This window comes from Xenopus tropicalis, chromosome 1, assembly GCF_000004195.4.
Source record: "Xenopus tropicalis strain Nigerian chromosome 1, UCB_Xtro_10.0, whole genome shotgun sequence".
Classification (NCBI taxonomy): Eukaryota; Metazoa; Chordata; class Amphibia; order Anura; family Pipidae; genus Xenopus; species Xenopus tropicalis.
Genome location: NC_030677.2, coordinates 104,071,909 through 104,091,421, shown reverse-complemented (window position 1 = coordinate 104,091,421; position 19,513 = coordinate 104,071,909). Strand labels below are relative to the sequence as shown.

The 19,513-nt window shown below is 40.4% G+C and overlaps 1 protein-coding gene across 9 annotated transcripts in view; it reads left to right on the top strand.

Annotated features, from left to right (window-relative positions):
- The window catches only part of mast3 (microtubule associated serine/threonine kinase 3), a 101,812-nt gene that overhangs the window by 42,667 nt on the left and 39,632 nt on the right, over positions 1–19,513 (top strand). Inside the window, exons 1-2 of one of the 9 annotated variants that reach the window (XM_018097017.2) lie at positions 12,689–12,882; positions 13,063–13,797. The exons of 7 other annotated variants lie outside the window; for them this stretch is intronic. In XM_018097017.2, the coding sequence (XP_017952506.1) occupies positions 13,715–13,797 (83 nt within the window). In that variant the 5' untranslated portion in view covers positions 12,689–12,882; positions 13,063–13,714. Of the gene's footprint in view, positions 1–12,688; positions 13,798–19,513 lie in introns of those variants that run through there. One more of the 9 variants, XM_031905235.1, reaches the window with a different exon arrangement.

The window sequence follows — 19,513 nt, the reverse complement described above, 5'->3', positions numbered from 1 at the left end:
AGCTCGGGCCAATAGCCTGAATAAATGCAACTGCAGGAGGTATAAACAGTAGCTGTGGCTCCTCTTCTCCTCTTCAACTACAGATGTACTGCTCCCAACCCACCATCTCCACACCAGGCCCCCTGGTTTTCTCCGAAGAAATTGCCTGGTAAAATATGTCACCCTTTATTAGTCAAAAATAGCATTGGTTGTTCACTAGTAGACTAAATTAAAGCAGGACTGACAATTTTGCACTTTAACCCTGTATTTATTATAGTTTGCTACAGAGTTCCTCAAGTAAAACTGGGCTAAACCTAAATGTTTTTGCCACTGTTTTGCATTCTTTATTTTTGCTTCTTGGTCTGGCATGTTAACTAAAACAGCTAGGAGCTTCTTTAATGCAGGTCTATCAGCTCCCTACTCCCTATATTTGGAGACTATATTAAGAAACCACATAAAACAATCATGCCATTTCATTTTATTCTATTGTTCTGTGATAAATCTCTGCTACTGTGGGCAGCTAATCTCCTTTTCACCAACTGATGCCTTTCCACCGGCACCAAATTTCCTCCTGTACACAAATTCAAGTGACTTCAGAAGTGATTCATAGGCCTTTCCACCAGTGATTCCCTTTGTTGCCAGTGGAAAGGCATTTTGGAGAGATTAATTGCAAGTCTTTTAGCTTAAAGTCTTTTCCTTCCACTCTTATCTATAATACTTCGATGTAGACACTTCAGTGATTTTCCATGGTTCTGATTGAAGTTTATAACTTTTGGTTGTAGGATTGTATTCTTCAAACATGTTTATCACCTATGGAATTCCGCAGTTATATTAAATAATGAAAACTTCAATTAAATGCATACAATGGCACAAGTTTTGAAGTGAGTGCAAAGTGACATTTCTAAGACACATCAGTGAGGTGTATGGCCACCTTTAATCATCAGCATCAGTGCACAACACAGCCTTTGAAATGCAAAACTCTTGTTTAGTATTTTGTAGAAACACTGTTTGGGTAACCAAACCACATGTTGTTATGTGAAAAGTGTTTAAATGGCACATATGCAGTTGATTTCTATTGTTTGACCTAGGTCACCATACTTTCCATAGTTTGGGTTTGAGGCAGACTTTTCTTGAACAAGCTATCAAAGTAATACTTAAACCGGCCAAATGATGTCAAAACTTTCAGCTTTTAGTGCTCCATTAATCTACTTGTAATCCTTCCGTGCAGAGAAAAAATACTTGCTAATGATTACCAGAAATGACCTTCTGGTTTTAGTATGCTATAGCTGTCAAGATTAAGCTCACATGCGAAGTAAAGCAGATATATATGTGCAGGTGTACATTTAAATATATATATATTTGCAGCCCACAGTGTAAGGGGTAGCAGCTGTGAAATAATCAGTACATGGACAATGTTATGTCAATATCCCTTTATACAGTACAGTTATAGCATCCCTTACCTGGAAACCTTGTATTCAGAAAGCTTCCAATTATGGGAAGGCTGTATAAAGGGCATGCAACCACCAGCTAATCTATAACATTAAGCATCCTCCAGCATTTAAGGCAAATGTCACATGGGTCATGTGAGCATGTGGGTGCTCTGATCAACCATTCCTGTGTCTGTCAGTGAATATGCGCAGGAGGTGAAAGGTAGGGGATTGGTTTATATATTCCAGCAGAGAAAACAACCTGTTTACCATAAGCCTAAATCACAAAGAAGAAAAAAAAGGATTTTTTTTTGTTTAAATGTCCCAAGTCTCTGTTTAAATGTCCCAGGGCATATCCTTGCTGGCTCTTCTCTGTTTCTCCTCCGGATATAGTAGTCAACAAGCCAGTTTAAGATTAAAGCCAGTGCTTACAGTATAGGAAAAAATAAAAAAAATCACAATATAGTGCAGTATTTTTATACAGGGATGTTCCACCCTTCTGTGTTACTATGGATACAGGAAAAAGTGTATTCTCACACCATTAACATTTGCCCATGCAGATAGGGAGTGGTGCTATTGATCCTCACATTTGGTGTACGCTGTATAGTGAAGGTGAGTACTCACAAACTGTATAAAACATTCATGCCTTATATAAATCCCCTGTGAGGAAGTCGCAAGACGAAACGCGCCAGGCTTACAACATCATCCAGGTTCCTTGTGCCCACATGGTTTAGAACGCCGGCCTGAAATATCTCAACCAGTGGGATAGATGCGGACACCTTAGGAGAGACTGTTTTAAAGCACCATGATGGCTTTTAAAATGTGAGTGTGGTGATTTTAAACTATACATGTAAAAAAAATGGGCAAAAGTTAATAGTGTGAGGATACACTTTTTTCTGTATCCATAGTAACACAGACGGGTAGACCATCCCTATATAAAAAAATACTGCACTATATTGTGATTTTTTTTTTTTCCTATACTGTAAGAGCTGGCTTTATCTATCTATGGCTTGTTGACTACCATTAGCCTAAATGTCATGGCGTGCAGGGAGATGTAGATCCACATCAGCTGGAGAACTGCAGGACAGTTTAATAATAGAGCCCCACAAAGGCCACTGGCACCAGCCTTACCCAATAAATAACAGGCAACAAAGGAGGACAGCAGTTTATCATAAGTTATCTGCTTGCTTACTGTTACAGTGTTATACAGTGCATAAATCCTCCTGGCCCTCTGGTAAAAATGCCTTCACAACATGATATACCCATGGCACAGCATCATGGAAATTGAAATGTAAAGTCTGGAAGTCATCATCTTTGAAAAAACCTAACAGCACAGTAGCTTCATAACACATTAAGATGCTCTCCCGCTCTGACAAATAAAACACTTGTATTTCATACTTTCCAAGCTTTAATGACATTTTAATGTCATCCCTGGATGCTGCTCCAGTATTTTGTAGTCACTTAGCCCATGTCACTAACCCAATTTGCTTCATTACCCAAGGCAGCATCTCTATCATGGTTTTTAATAATTTTTACTTCCTTTTCTAAATCTTTGCCATTTTTCCTACTTCAGCTTCTCTTGTGCATTGTGGAGAGAAAGTTTTCGATGAATAGGATTTTTGCCATACATAACTTTTCTTCTCTCACAGGACCCAGGGCAGTCTGTTGCCTGTAGCTAAATTCTCAGAATGCCCCACACTTTCTGAACCTTGCTTTCCCTGCGCTGGGTCCCCACAGGATGCCGCCAGAGTTTTAGCGTTCTTTTTGCTAATAGAGCAGAACTCCTAGGTTTAAACCAGTGCACCAGCTGCTAACAGTAAATGTAACTGCTCAGGTTTGATATTATTAATATTTTCAGAGTTCATTTGTCACCGCATGGATTTTCATTTACTATGCCCCTTGGCATTCTCACTACTGTTTTCTCAGTAAATGTTTTTGGTGATTACTGAATCCTGACTCTGGATAAGGCTAGAAGCTGTGCTAACCCATGGTGGTCTCATGCTTTGCAATAACAGCGTGAAGAAGCTATTTAATTTAGCTTGTGTTTCTGGGTTTAAGAATTTTCATTGAACTTAGGAAAAAGAAAAGAAAAAAAGTGCCTTTTTTTTCATTGCAGGGATCAGGGGTCAATGATCATTCAGAAAGCATTTTCCATTAAAAGATAAAAATGGGAAGGATAATAATTTCAGAAATGAATTTCCCCATCAGTACAATTAACAGAATTGAAAAAAATTAGAAAAAAATGAATTCAAGCCTCTCCTGAACATCCAATCATCCAGCCATTGCTCAGGCCCCCTTATCTCACTATAAGGTTTCAAATATAAGAAAACACTGTTTTTTTCAGACATAGTTCCAAGAATTTACAAAAAAGTTATTCCCTAATCTCATCCTATATGAACTTCAGGCTGGGCTTTGGTGCATGTACAGTAGAGTAGAGTTTCCATACTTTGCATGCGCCAATCACCAGAGAATGAAGTACCCCCCCAACCCTGCCACTGGATTGATCTCCAGTGTCTACAGTGTTTCCAAGATCTTGGAAACAGTCCCAGGTGAGGAACAAAATGTCTGTCCAGTAAATAAGTATACTTTTGTATTTAAAAGTATTGAAAAAAGGAATGGAAAGCATTCAGCAATGCTGTGTCTTGTGATGCCCAATTTTCTATTGATACCTTTAGAGGTTAAAGAGGCACTAAAAGAGGCACTACATACAAAGCTTTTCCTAGTACAGTGACAGCAACCAGTCGATGTTTGACTTCATCATTCTAACCCCATTAGTAAATGCTATTGATTTATGGACCAGAGTTAACTTTGCCCATGTTCCTACATAACCTCCAAACTTTGTGTTAGAGCTGAAGGGTATAAAAAATACTACCATACATTTTAGTGAGCAATGTATAATGAATACTGACATTGACATAAATAACATTTTGCCTTAGAAAAGAAAATGTTATTCAAAGCAACTTTACAATATACATTCATTACAAGTTTTCAATAATTTTATATGTAAATGTATTTGCTCATTAAAGCAGCATTTTTCTTTCTCTACACTGCTGGTTATGATTTTTACAGGCACCAGATGAATAACAGACCTGTGCAGAAACATTTAATGGAGTGTGGGTTAAACCCTTGGCTGGTAGAGATCTGGCTGCTGCTATTATGTTTCAATAGCTAGAACCAGCAGTGATGGCAGAGAATACCAAGGCATAGACACATGCTGCTTTCAAAAGTAGTTCTGAATTTAGTAAAAATTGTATAGTGGAGACTTTCTTACACTTACATTTTCATTTAGCAAAATATTTATTTGGTGGTTTACATTCCCTTTAAAGCATCAAATCAGAAGTTCTCGGTTGTTTTTTCAATTCGGGCCATCCATAAGTCTCCAAAATTTGCTCAGAAAAAACATGGTTGTGCAATAGCTATAGTGGGATACATTGTTGGTTTATATTTACAGTGGTGTCCTACATGCCATTGAGGCTTACCGATCTGGGAATTAATGGGTGGCCAGATGTACAGTTTGCAAATCTCTTCATTCAAGGCCATTTTAAGGCCTTGGTGGGCCCAGGGCAAAGATCCAGTTGGTGGGCCGCCTAATTTTTGACCACATCCACTTTTAGGTTACACCACTAAATACCACACCCATTTTACCAAAACAGATCCCAGATGTGCCAGTATAATTGATACAGAAAATGTATAATGAGAATAATAACTCTAAGCACGCCAAATGTAATCAAAAACTAAAATGGATAGCGGGCATACTAACCATAGATATTCAAGAATAATTACTATAGAAAAAAATATACCTAGTGGCACATTTATTAAAGCTGCCCTGTCTGCATTAGAAATTCTCAAAGCTGAATGTCTTTTAATGTCACCCAGTTTATAACCCTTTTTTTCTAGAGCACAGAATCTGTATTTATCATCTGACACATTATATAGAACATTCTTATGTAACAAAAAAACAAGACTCCTCGATATAGCTTAATTAATGACCTGATGAATCTGTCTCAGTGTATGAGGTTTGTAGGCTGGTACATATGGCTGTACACAGTGTTCATGGGCTCATGTGATAAACTGTTTTATAGCCATTTAAAGGACAAGTTTAGTCCAAAATAACATTTTGGCATGGTGTAATCAGCACCTAGGTTGCTAGGGCTTAGGGCCATGGCACATCAGACATACTGTGTGTTCCACTGGTAAAAAAAAAAAACATCTGTCGCCACTTGATATGCTTGTCATTGAAGTGAACAGCAACCACCTGTTGCCAGTGGAGCCAAATCTGCCTTCACCTAGGTTGCTACTTAAGTCTATAGCAGGCAGCATGAGTGTTGACAACCATTTTCCCATCAGCAGAGCAAACACCTGGTGTGCCATTGGGTCTTAACCCAGCCACGAAAAGCAGATATTAGGTAATTCGCAAGATGGCTAGGAGAGGGACTAAACAGAAAGAAAAGCAATAAATAGATGTCATCAGGGACCGATTTCTGAATAGGGTGCCACCCACCTTGACCGACAATACCACCCCCGCCCCCCATGCCATACGGAGCAGTGGGGAGAGGATGCGCTAAAGTTTCTGCGTGTCCGGTCCCCATTGCTCCATATGCAGGCAAAATTGCAGGCTGGGCGGGCCTGGATGTCATCTATCCTCATTTTATTAGGGTGATAATTATCCAGTAGTAAATTTTTTAAAAACCCAATTCCCCTTTAGGTTGATGCCACTCGGGCATATTCTTGGCAAGCCGAAAAATGATTACTGAGAATATGGCCCGCTATGCTAGATTTTCCCTACCTTGTGCCTGCACCCAAATGAATGAAATACGCTCGGGTGCCGGCACATGTAGCTGATACCTGCCAAAAAAACGCAAGACTTCGTATCTTCGGCGGATATCAGCTACATGTGCCTGCACCCGAGTGCATTTCATTCATTTGGCTACAGGCACAGGTAGGAGCGTATGGCGATATTTTCGCTTGCTGAAAATATACGCCATACACTCAGGGGCAGATTTATCAAAACCCGAGTTCGAATCCCGAATGGGAAAAATTCGGATTGGAAACGAAAATTTCTGAAGATCGCAAATATCCCGAAAATGCTTACAAAAAAATAGTATTAGTCACGAAAAAATTGTATTAGTCACGAAAAAATCGTATTGGCGATCCGAAAGTCACGTAATTTTCGTACCAAACCATTGCAAACAGTGGCAGTCTTTCCGAATTTTTCGCGCGGGCGCACGACTTTTCGCACGACTTTTTCGTGCGCCCGCGTGAAAACGCCGCGGGCGCTCGAAAAAATCGGGCACAGATCCGCTCGGCGCGTTCGGACCCGTTCGGGTCTTAATAAATCTCCCCCTCAGTGTGGCATCCGCCTTACTCTGTTATTGGGCTGGATCATTATTAATTAATGACAAGGGATCAGTGGACATCTCTGCAATAATAAAAAGTCAAACTATGTTTTGGTTGCTGGGGTTAACGACCATGATACAGCATTTTCAATATAGTTTTTTACATTGCAGTGTAAAATAGAAATAATAAAAAGGCTAATAATTAAAATCTTAAAAAGCTTAAAAATAAGGACCACTTAAAACATTGCTTAGAATAGGTGATCTATACATACTAAAAGATAATTAAAAGGTAATCATATGGGACCTGTTATCCACGATGCTCAGATAAGCAATCTTTCTGTAATTAAATAAACCCAATAGGATTGCTTTGCCTCCAATAAGGATTAATCATATCTTAGTCAGGATCAAGTACAAGGTACTGTTTTATTATTACAGAGAAAAAATAATAATTTTTAAAAAATTTTAATAATTTGATTTAAATGTCTGTAGGAGATATCTTTTGCATAATTTAAAGCTTATCTAGAAAATAGGTTTCTGCATAATAGATTCCATACCTGTTTAATTACCCCTTATGGCTGTGCCTTTCCTGCTTTATCAAAAATCTGCTTCAGCTAATGTTAAAAGCAAAATTTTTGTTTCAAGCTAGAAATTAAACTTTTTCAGTGCAGAGAGTGAAACCGCGCCCCTTGGCTATAATCAAGGTAAGCGTGGGGGTGGGGGGGTGAAGGGGGCAGAAGCAATCCTAGAGTTGTTGCTGCCTTGGCCCATGTTTGGCCAGCTTCAGACATAAATAGAACGCCCAGGTCATTTATTTTAAAGGAACAGTAACACCAAAAAATAAAAGAGCTTTAAAGTAATAAAAATATAATGCACTGTTGCCCTGCACTGGTAAAACAGGTGTGTTTGCTACAGTAACACTACTATAATTTATATAATAAGCTGCTGTGCAGCCACGGGGGAAAAGGAGAAATGGCACAGGTTACATAGCAGATAACAGACAAGTTCTGTAGAATACAATAGTGTTTTATCTGTTATCTGCTATGTGCCTGTGCCTTTTCTCCTTTGGCTGCCCCCATACTACACAGCAGCTTATTTATATAAATTATAGTAGACTTTCTGAAGTAAACACACAACTTTTACCAGTGCAGGGCAGCAGTTTTAGTTACTTTTATACACTTCATTTTTTGGTGTTACTGTTCCTTTAAGAAACAAACATGTAAAATGCAAGATGTGGCCTTTCTAGTTCCTAGCTCTAGTTGCACAACAAATTCTATTCAACAGCAGAGAAAGGCACACAGGGAATACAATACAAACCAAATCATCAGGGGAACTCTAGTAATTTAGAATGAAGTTAAAGTTATTTGAAAATAAAATTACTATTAAAAGCAATTTTTGTCTGCCCATTGTTACTGCCTGAAGTGTGCATTCTGACTATATGTTCCATTACTATAATGCAGCAAGTCACCTCTTGTCCAGTCAAGACTCAGTTTCCCAAAATTCCTTGCACATTTTGTGACGTTCCTTTTTCACAGTTCTGTTAATCACAAAACTTGCAAGACATTGGAATTGGAGTCTACCGGTGGCCATACACGGCAAGATTCGTTCATTCGCCCAAAGGAGGGGATCTTCTCCCGATATGCCCACCTAAGGTGGGCGATATTGGCCTAATTTGATCGTTTGGCTCAAGGGCCAAACGATCGAATTACAACAGCGGGCATAGGCACCATCGGGGCGAGGACCGTATCAAGGAGCTGATTCTGTCGTCGATGTAAAATCAACTGCCCAAATTTAGGCCAAATGTCAGTCAGGTAGGCTCGCCGCGGGTGCCCATAAAGGGCAGATAAGCTGCCAAATCGGCAGCTGAAATCCCATGTATGGCCACCTTTAGGTGGCAGAGAGCTTACTCTTGCTACACTGTTTCAATTGTGCATACTCAGATCTAGCAGTGCAGAGAGCAGCAAAAGAATGACAGCAATTACATTTACCAATAACGTTAAAATTCTGTACAATTACATTATGCCAATTTTTCTTTTAGTATTTGGTTGAAATTCCCCTTTAAATAACTGTGGGGATCAGTTTTTCAAATGAAAAAGAAATATTTACAACTAAACAGAACTGATTGCGACAGAAAAAGATTTACAGCTGGAAAACATTTAATTTCTAACTGTCCATTGGTTGAATTCATATGGAATGTTGTCATTTTTTTTAAAGTGAATTGATTGTTTAGAATGGGGGCAGTTATGTGCAAATGGATGCACAGAAGCCATTAACTGTTATTATGGCTGCACCAACCTGTCATTTCAAGTCTGCTCCCTCAGGGCACTGCTAGGTGCTTGCAGCTTTCATAGTAACAGTCACCACTGGCAGCCTGAAAACAATGCACCACTTGGGGACTGAACATCTCTGTTGCCAAACACAACTACATTTGCTTTTATGAGGTAAAATTTTCCCATCAGTTAAAAAAAATGAATATATGACATATATTACATAATAATAACTCTGACAACACTACACTTTGCAAGAACCAGTGCAATCAGTAAAATAGTAGGTTCTGGGACTGTGATGAGTTCCCTCTTTTAAATAGTCAACTGATTAGTAGGCGTCAGTGGGGGTGAACGTGGTCAAGCAGACAGCACCAGACACAGATTGCAAAGAGCAAGCACAAAGACCCACTGAGTGACATGTACTTAACCCTGCTGTGGGGCAGTCAGAGAATACAGATCCTAATGTGTCACAGATTCTAATCAAATTATTTGCACACAGAAGTGTTGTTGACCAGGGTTTAGTAATATTGGTGCCGGATAAAATATAAAAGGCAGCTTTATGCTTATATAGCCTTACTGACTATACATAGATCAGTACACTGAACTAGTCAGACACTGTGCATTCCTGCCCCACAGCCATATGGAGACACAGATTGAGATTGAGATTTGAGTGGTCACAAAAGCTGACATGGTATTCAGATCACAAACCTCCCTGATATACAGGTATAGGATCTATTATCCAGCATGCATGGGACCTGGAGTTTTTAGAATCAGTGATCCTTCCATAAAATTAAAAAATATAGAATTATTTACTTAAAATGGACTCTGTGGCAGATCGTCTTCCTGTAATTCGAAGCTTTGCAGATAATGGATTTCCGGATAAGGAATCCCATACATTCCTAATCACTTCTTTGTGTTAACAATACTTTACTGCCCAAAAGGGCAAGAAGAAAATACAAGACTTGTGCAAAATGAGGATTAGCAGCTGTGGAGTTGCACTGTGAATACAAAACAGTTTATTTACATGAGCAATAGACATGTCACACTACACAGCTGCTGTGGGGCCCAGAAGTAAAGATGCGCAATTACACTGTGTAAACCGTGTACACTGGGACCTATCTATTCACCTGATATTGTGCATTTTTTCTAGACAGATATGGTTGGACAGTAAGATAAGACCATATGTAAATGAACTGGGGACAAAATGGTAGTGCATTGGAAAGCACAGCTACTTTGCAGAATCTGATTTATTTAGCCAAGGGCACTACCTGCAAGGAGTTTGTATGTTCTCCCTGTAATTGTTGAGTTTCCTCTGGGTATTGGGGTTTTCTACCACACTAAATATTCAGGCAGGTTAATTGGTTCTTGATAAAATTGACCATAATGCGTGTGAATGTAATTTAGACTGTAAACTCCACTGGGGCAGTGGCTAATGTGATTGATTTGTTACATCTGTAAAGTGCAGTGGATTATATTGGAGCTATATAAATTAATAAAAATAATAATCATTATGTTTGTGTGTGACTTAGGTCTGTTTTGACTCAGCTTATGACTCCCCGTACATTCTACAGGGGATTATTGGCCAATTTGGCATGCTGTTTTCAGGGCCGGATTTGAAAGTTGAGCGCACCCTTGCACACATCCCCAGTATTGACCCCCTTGAGCGCTCACTTTCCCCTCATTCGCACCTCCTGGTTGCTAAAAAACCACCTCCCTGATTTGCTGAACTTGGAACTGAGTAGGAGATTCAAACAGCTGTCAAAATCTCCTGTCCAGTCCCCGCTGCAGATGTGGCAAGCGGGTGGCATGCTGCCCCCAGATCTTTGTCTCCCTAGGTCTGGGCCTTTGTGGCCTGCCGGCCTGGCTGTTTTGGCTTATCAGCTTAAAATGCACTAGTCTGAAATGGAGCCTACACAAGAACAGGAGGCCTCCCAACTAAACAGTGCTTTAGGAGGTCAACATTATTCATTTACCTGCATACAAAACTCCACTGCAATATCAGTTTCTCAATGGTGCTAAATGATTTGCAAGTGACCCAAACATGTTTGAACTGGTAATCTGTGGATTCTGGTAAATGCCAGAGAGGCTGCTATGAGATGCCATAGACAGTAACTTTTTATTGTGCTTGTGGGGGGCTGTTTGCTGTGTCCTTGAATTGCAAGGGTCTAGTTGACTCTCAGTCCAAACCAGATGGGAGTTCCACATCAGGGCCGCCATCAGGAGGGCACAGGGGGGACTGTTGTCCCGGGCCCGGACGAAATCTTCGCTTTAAAGGGGCCCGGCTGTGATACAGTTTTTTTTTAGCTCGGGCCCCCTTTAAAGAACCCTGTCATTGGTGGCCAGCTGTTAATTTGATTGGCGCAACCATAAGGTGCAGTAAAGCAGGGAGCCGGCACAGATCGCTAGGACGCGGAAGAGGAAGTCGCTGATGGGTGAGCTGGAGGAAGCCGCATGGGAGCTGGAGGGAGTCGCTGGGTGTGGGGGGGGCGGCTGGAGGAAGCCGCTGGGAGGGAGCTGGAGGAAGCTGCTGGGAGGGAGCTGGATGTGGGGGGCTGGAGGAAGTCGCTGTTGGGGGGGAGCTCGAGGAAGTTGCTGGAGGGAGTCGCTGGGTGTGGGGGGGGCTGGAAGAAGTCGCTGGGGGGGAGCTGGAGGAAGCCGCTGAGAGGGAGCTGGATGTGGGGGAGGCTGGAGGAAGTCGCTGTTGGGGGGGGGAGCTCGAGGAAGTTGCTGGGGGGAGCTGGAGGGAGTTGTTGGGTGTGGGGGGGGGGCTGGAGGAAGTCGCTGGGGGGAGCTGGAGGAAGCCGCTGAGAGGGAGCTGGAGGGAGTCGCTGGATGTGGGGGGGGGGCTGGAGGAAGTCGCTGTTGGGGGGGAGCTCGAGGAAGTTGCTGGGGGGGGCTGGAGGAAGTCGCTGGTGGGGAGGGAGCTGAAGGAAGTTGCTGGTGGGGGGGCTGGAGCTGGAGGATGCTGGGGGAACTGTGCAGATGTTGGGGGGGAGCTGGGGGACATATCAAGAGGGGGGAAACCGCAGGAAGTCACTGGGGGGGAGCTGGAGGATGCTGGTGGGAGCGGGGGGAGGCGAAGGATGCTTGGGGGGGTGGAAGCTGGAGGATAGTGGGAAGCATGCTGGGGGGGAGCTGGAGGATGCTGAGGGGGAGAAGCTGGAGGACAAGGGAGGGGGTTAACTGGAGGATGCTGGGGAGATGCTGGCAACTAATATTTTAGGGGGCCCCAGGCTACCACTGTTTTAGGGGGCCCTGGCTACCAATGTCTGTGTGTCCTTTTTACTGATGGAAGGGGCCATTGGGGGGCAGGACGTGGGTGGAGGGGGGCCCAGAAAATTTTCTTGTGATGGGCCCTGATTTGTGATGGCGGCCCTGTTCCACATACCCCCAGTTTTAACGTTTCTTTAGTAATTCCAGCTTTTTCTTTTTTTCTTTTAAAGCACCAACAATTTCTGTAGTGCTGGATTTACCCCGAAGCAGAGTCACATACCAAATATATTTATAATACAATAGACTGGTATGGAAGGATAACAAAACTGCATAGCAACACCACATATAATTTTAATCTGTTTGTGTTAGAGACTGTTCTTACACTGAAGGGCAATTGGAATGTAGACCACTCTATCTTTGCCCCTTCTTTCCCCGCCAAGATACCGCGAAAGCGAAACCCACACACAACCCTCCATACACTCTACACTTTCCTCCAGCACCAAGAGAGTTACCAGCTGTTGCGCCGCCCCCTGCTGATGTCACGGCTCCAGCTTCCTGTCGTTTGAGCCCCTCGTTGTTTGCTGGCCGGCGGGACCAGAGCATTCAGATAATAGTGGGGATCCGCTACAGGAGCCGGCGAGCGGCCATAGGGGCAGACGGAATGTACGTACATATTTAGTTGATGGAAGCATGTGAAAGTACCGGGAGGGAGGTGCATGTACTGGAGCAGAGGAAGACAATGACCCTGCTGCTGTAATGCTTTTGCAAGGAGTTTAAAGGGCTGGGGGCATTGAATGAACTTATAGAATGTTGTGGATGAACCATGTTTCTTTTGAGGTGTAGGTCCAATACAAATTCTGTGCCAAATACAAGAACTGGATCCAGTGGAGAAACAAACCTATTGCAAGTGCAGTGGCCCCATAGGAACTGGGGCAAGTCAGGAGGACCCAAACCTGGAACAGAGTTGAGCAATTCAGCAGTAACCCAATTGGATCTTCCTCATCTGTCTGGCTTTGGGTTTCTTGGATCAGCAGCATCTGCTTGGCTTGGCATTCCAGCCCCTTTCCCACTTTAGTGACGGAGCCAGCAGCATTATGGGAATGTTGTAGAATCTGGAGCAGCCACAGGACTATAGGCTTTGAATTTGTGTACATCTAATCAGCTTCATGATCTGACCAGTGCCTCTGGATCATGGTGCAATTTGAAAGAGAAGCTATAAAAGATTAAGAAAGAAAAAGTTGCTGACGAATGTATAGATGGAAACAGGTTGTAAGATACTCTGTGTTAAAACAATACACAGAAGGATGACCATCTGGCAGTTATGGGCCATGGCAAGCTTTTTGCTGTAACAAAACTCTCATCTCCGATATGGGACTTTGTTATACATACATTTCTTAATGGCCATTTGATACAGTAGGCATGCTCCTAATGCCCAATTTTCTTTGGGCTCTTACTGGACAGACTTTCTTTTAGGGATACTGAAACAGGATTCAGGATGTCGGACCCAAGTTATTGGACAGCGTTCCAGGGTTGCAAGGGACGCCTAGCAAAGGGGGCCTTACTGCAACGTTCAAAAAGGTAACTTAGTCTACTGGTATATTTTATATATTCTTATTTGGTGCCCTCCATTGTTAGTAGTATTCAGATTCCTTTAATATTACTTATAAGTAGTCATCATCTATATAATGTGGTCTGTCTGTTTCCATGTAGTCAACTAATTATCCAGTATGATATAATATTTGGGAATTTTGTAATAAAATGGTCTGTTGAGCCCTTATGCATGTGGGGGGTGCTAATGGCACAGACATTCAAGCCTAAACTTTGGGCAAACACCACTTTTTCAGTTATTGCAATTTTCAAATGCAGTTTAAAGCATCAACACATAAATGGTATAGCATATTTTTAAATGTGAAATGTACAAATGCCTAAATTTTTAAGTACAACTGATATTTGTTTTGAAGCATTTCAAACGATAATCTGTGCATTTTACTTACTATATAGAATTTAGGAACTGCCCCGACCTGAGAAAATTTGGATTTTTCCTTCCTGATAAAACACATTCCCCACAGCAGTCTCTTCAAGGATATTTTTCAGTAGCACAGGTGGATGAGTAATTCTAATGTATCCTGCTGGGCTTTTGTGTAGAAGCATGAAAATGTACTGTTGGTGGTCCAAAACATTGCGCACTTTATTCATAGTAATGGCTTCTGTTACATGCCAATTATCTCATTTGATTCGGATAATTGTACTCATGAGATAATAGCATATTTCTGTCATTTGTGTCAGAAGAAGAGGTTGTTCCTGGAAAGATAGGAGATCATGCAATTTAGCAGAAAGGCAGGGATGTACAGCCTAGGATGATGTACTTGCATGTAAGCCAGCCATTGGTTATTATATAACCTGGGGATGCAGTAGAACATACTAGCATATCTGCAGTCATTGGTACAACATGTTCAGGTCCAGTTGGTGCATTTGCCGTAAAAAAGGAAATAAGAGCTACTGTACTGTGATTATTATTTGTCCAAGCCCATATTTTGCACCCAGGTCTCTAAAAAAGTAGAAATAGAAAGAAAAGAAATATTGTCTTTATACATTTACATATTGTCCATTTGTTCCCCTGGATTAAAAAGAGGTTACATATTGTTCCAAATTACCTTTGAAATTGTATTCTAGACACTGATGGTGCCACATTTATATGCCAATGTAGGCATTTCTATCTGTATCTTTGTTGGGTTACCACTCAACATCTAGTTTGAGATTCTTTAGGTGTTATATTCTTTCAAGGTGTTCAGTATTCAGTCCCAGTGATACCTATCCAGACTTGCTGTTGGAGCCATTCATTTGCAGTAGTTGGCAGGCAGTTAAAGCCTGCTCTAATATGACTGCTAAAAGTGATCTCAAACTAAATGAGTTGGAAGTATGAGATTCACTGTAATATGTAGTTAGTTCATTTTAATTGGTAGGGGCAATTACGTAGCCATGCTCATCCTGTCTTTTGAGGTCTTGGCAGACTGACGTGACCACACAAGTCTTTTCTGGTCACTGCCTAGAATTAGGTTCTTTTCAACTTTAGAGGCTCTTTGGGAATTTCTGTAAGCATACCATTTTGCCACTAGTGTCTAAAAGTGGGAGGCACATTTTTATCTTCTGCTTTTAATCAATTTGACCATCTCTAGGGTAATGAAAAGGAAGATCAAATACACTCAAACCTTAGTTAACACACCAAATCTAGGAACATGTTGCTAGGTTTTTTTAAGAAACATACAGAAAACACACTTACAAAACAGGAACAAAGGGCAAAAGCACTTCCTGTAGCTGTCTTGCATTAAAATAAAGTTATATTTTGCCCAGGCTATATTCATATCAAATGATTAATAATAAAATGGGCTCTAAAATGCAGTTTTAGCAGCTTGTACATAGGTTGTTTTCTGTATCGATTGCCTAGATATCTTACTTTCTAAGAGGATATTATGTGCCCGCAGAACAATATGAAATTGTGTTCTCTCTGACAGCAAGTGAGTCATCGAACAAGACAGAGCCAACGGCTATGCCAGCATCTGTTGGTGCATATTTGTCAGAGGAGGTCATTGTGCAGAGGAATGTTGATACTGTATTTACATTGTACAATGTCTCCTTATTTGTGTAACAGTGGGGAAGCACTCATTTCCATCTATCTGTAATGTCTTGGTTTAGTTATATTTGAAGAAAAAGATTTATCACTAAACACTCTTATTGTGTAAAGAAAATATTTTTCTTTTAGGCTTCATGCACATCTGAAAAATAAAATTCATGGTGTTATGTAATAAAAGACGCCAGGTTTGCCCAACAGCAGTAACCTATAGCAACTGATCAGCAGGTAGCATTAACTGTTCAGCTGTTTCAAAGCAAACATCTTCTTGGTTGCCATGGCTTATGCCACCTGGGCAAAAGTCGTGCCTTTAATTACATGGGAGTAAATCTAAAACGTGTCCATTTCTGTAAAAGCCAGATGTGACTGCATTACAGTCAAGCAGTAGCAAATTACATTCAGCTTAGGCTAAAGAAACTGGGTGTGGTTTTTAGGTGCAAGGATGAGCTGTCAGATTTAGTTTTTCATGCATGCAGGCAGTCCAACTGCACTTGTATAGAAGATAAAATTGTGTAAAAAGAGTGCCCAGCATTTTATACTTCCAGGAATTTTGGAAAGAAAACATGCATATATGCAGTTGACACACCACATTTTAATACTTTTTGTTGCCTCATTGGTACAAATATTTGTGGCTTTGTATCTGCTACCAGTTGACTATTTGAAACCAATGCACAGAAATCCCGGAACATTCCTTTTTTTTTTTACCACACATAGCCATTCCAAACAGAGGGAAAAAGCTTCATTGCACTTTGAGTGGAAAATGGATCAACAATCTCTGCTGCTTTGTTAGCTGCATGAAGAGATGCCACAAGCTTTTTTAGTACATCAAATAAAAAGGTCCCCCCACTACTGTGCTGTCAAATTACCACTTATAAAATGGTGGTGGTGTTGCTTACTTTGTACCCCAAATTAAGGGCATTATCTATTGTCTGTTAAATGGTGACACAAGGTGATAAGCTGCTAAAAGTTACTGATTTTTAAAGTATATGTTATATAAAGCATTGTGTATGTGCATTGTTTTCCTAGCAAGAAAAAAAAACAAAAACCTGTTTTTCTTACTATGTGGATACAATTACAGGCTCCCAGTGAGTTTACAATTCTCCCATTTAGTGCTCTTTTACTAACCCAAAGTTTGTTGGGGGTTGTAGCTTAGCAGTTGCAATAAAACAGGTTTAAGATTTGGGATGTGCCACAGTTGTGGTGGAAAGGTACGGTCTTTCCACCACAAGATTAATTAAAAAAAAACAGGGGCATATTTATCATTCTGTGTACCAGAAAGGTGACCAAATATACCACAATTCAAGTCGTGTATTGTCTTTCAATGACCATGTAAAAATTTGTCGAAAAAGTAAGCAGACGCTTAAAAATGCTATGAGAAAATATGGCATAAGTCCATTGTGACTTCTGCAGGAATTTAAGCCATACACGGGCAAATTTAAGCTGCCAATTCAAGTCTTTTAAACTGATTTGGCAGCTTACCTGCCCATAAATGAGGACCCCCGATGGGCCTATCCTACCAATATCTGGCCTCGTTCCAACAGCTTTCATTCCCATCATACTAATGCAATCATTTGGCCTGAGGGCAAGTTTGCCAAACAAGCAAATCTTACCATGAATGTCCAGCTTTACGTGACTCTTTGTGTAATGGAAGCACCAACAAAGAGTGTTGAAAGAGGGCCAGATTTCAATAAACAAAGTAAGCCTTATCCATGGAATGGAGAAGAAGGAGGAATTAAAAACAAAAATATTATTGACAAGCATTTATTAAGTGCTGACACAGTACTTGAACAAGCATAATATCCAAGGCTTTTGTGATGTTAAGATCTACAGTTAGATAGTTTAGATATTGGTGTATATAGTTATACATGTGAGTGTGTGTGTGTGTGTTTGCACTAGGGTTTATTTGTTGGGGTTGAACTTGATAGACTTTTGTCTTTTTTCAATCCTCCTTAATTATATAACTATTCCGCAGCACTGTAAAATTGATGAAACATACAAATACTGACAGGTACTGGAAGTAAATAGGGCCCTGCTCATAAGAGCTTACAATTATTTCTGAACCATTTATTTATCATTCATGATAATAATAATGCTATTCTTTCTGTTTCAAATACATTTTTACACATAAATATGTTGGATTTTAGCACACTGTATAGTCAGCTTTTTAAAGAACTGCACAAATAAATATTTGTAACTGTCACTTTAATAAACTACACATCAAGGACCTGAAATTAGGGGAACATGCTATTTTCTGTAAGATTTCCTTTGTAGGAAGCATGAGGGGGAATTAATTTGTTTTTTGAAACCTTGAAGGGCTGTAACACATGGTGCAACTTGTAGCTAGCTACTTTTCGTGGCTACAAAAGACTAGAAAATACCCTGCCACAGACAATTGCAGTTATGAAATATACAATCAACAAATTCTTTGTGGTTACTGCTTTTGATATCCAGTGTATTAGAGGCCAGCTTTCATTATAGGAGTCCCCACCTCCCATCTGTGTATTGAATTCTCACTAGAGAACAGTCCACTGGAGACCTCAACAGTTTATTTAGGGATATTTCAGCAACATATTTTGGATCATTAGGGGTTCTGCATCAGATACAAGTTGCACCCAACGAAGGATCCCTTGTGATCTACAATATTACCAAACATAAACTGGTTCAGAATTATAACAAGTACAGGTTATTCTGGTTCATTATAAAGTATTAAGAAAATTAGATTAGATTTTGGCATTAAAGCAGTGATATGTTTGTTGAGGATTGTCTGGAGTCTCCTGACAAGACAAATGTTGAAAATAACTTTTGATTTTTTTTTTTTCTCAAACACAAACTACTACTAGAAATATGTAAATGGAGCTTATAAACAAATGCAAGGAACCTAGAAATAACTTAAAGGAGAATGCAAGTCAAAATTTAAAAAGCATACTGCTCAATTGTCCTCCTATTGTTTAGTAAAAACGCCACACTTTTGGCTCACCTAATCAAATATTTACTCAGTCACACTTACTTCACATTTTCTAGAACAGGCTGCCATCTCTAAAAAGGGTTTTCTCCCTTCCTTTCCCTCCTTCATACTTCATACTGCACATGTGTTTCATTCCCTCCTCCTCTTCCCTCTGCCAGATCCGCTTCTGATTGGCTGGTGGGCATGTGTAGCTCAGAACAGGAGACAGGATCAAGTTACACACATGCTCAGAGAATAGGAAGGCTGCCGCTGGCAGCCTACAGGAAGGGAAGAGAGATTTCAGTGATGTCCCTGTAGTCTTCACACTGCTGTAGGCTGCCAGCACCATAGCTCAGAAAAGCAAGCAGGGATCTGGGAATTTAGATATGCAGTAAGTACTTAAAAAGAATGCCTTTAGACTTACTTTTAATTTATATTAACCATTCATTGTCCTTTAAGCTCAATATTTAATGCCAAAAAATTATTATATTGTTATGCTCCATGAACTTATCCCACAATAGCTTGTTTCATTCAAAACTATGTATCAGTAAGCAAATTGTTAAAACAACAATTATTTACATTCCTAAATATAGTTTTAAAATAGTTCATAAATACACCAATTTATGTAAGTGCAACACATAAACCATTTGTGTAAACGATCCTGACTCAATTACGCAGCATATTATGCAATCATATCAGTTTCTCTTTATTGTCATTTCCAA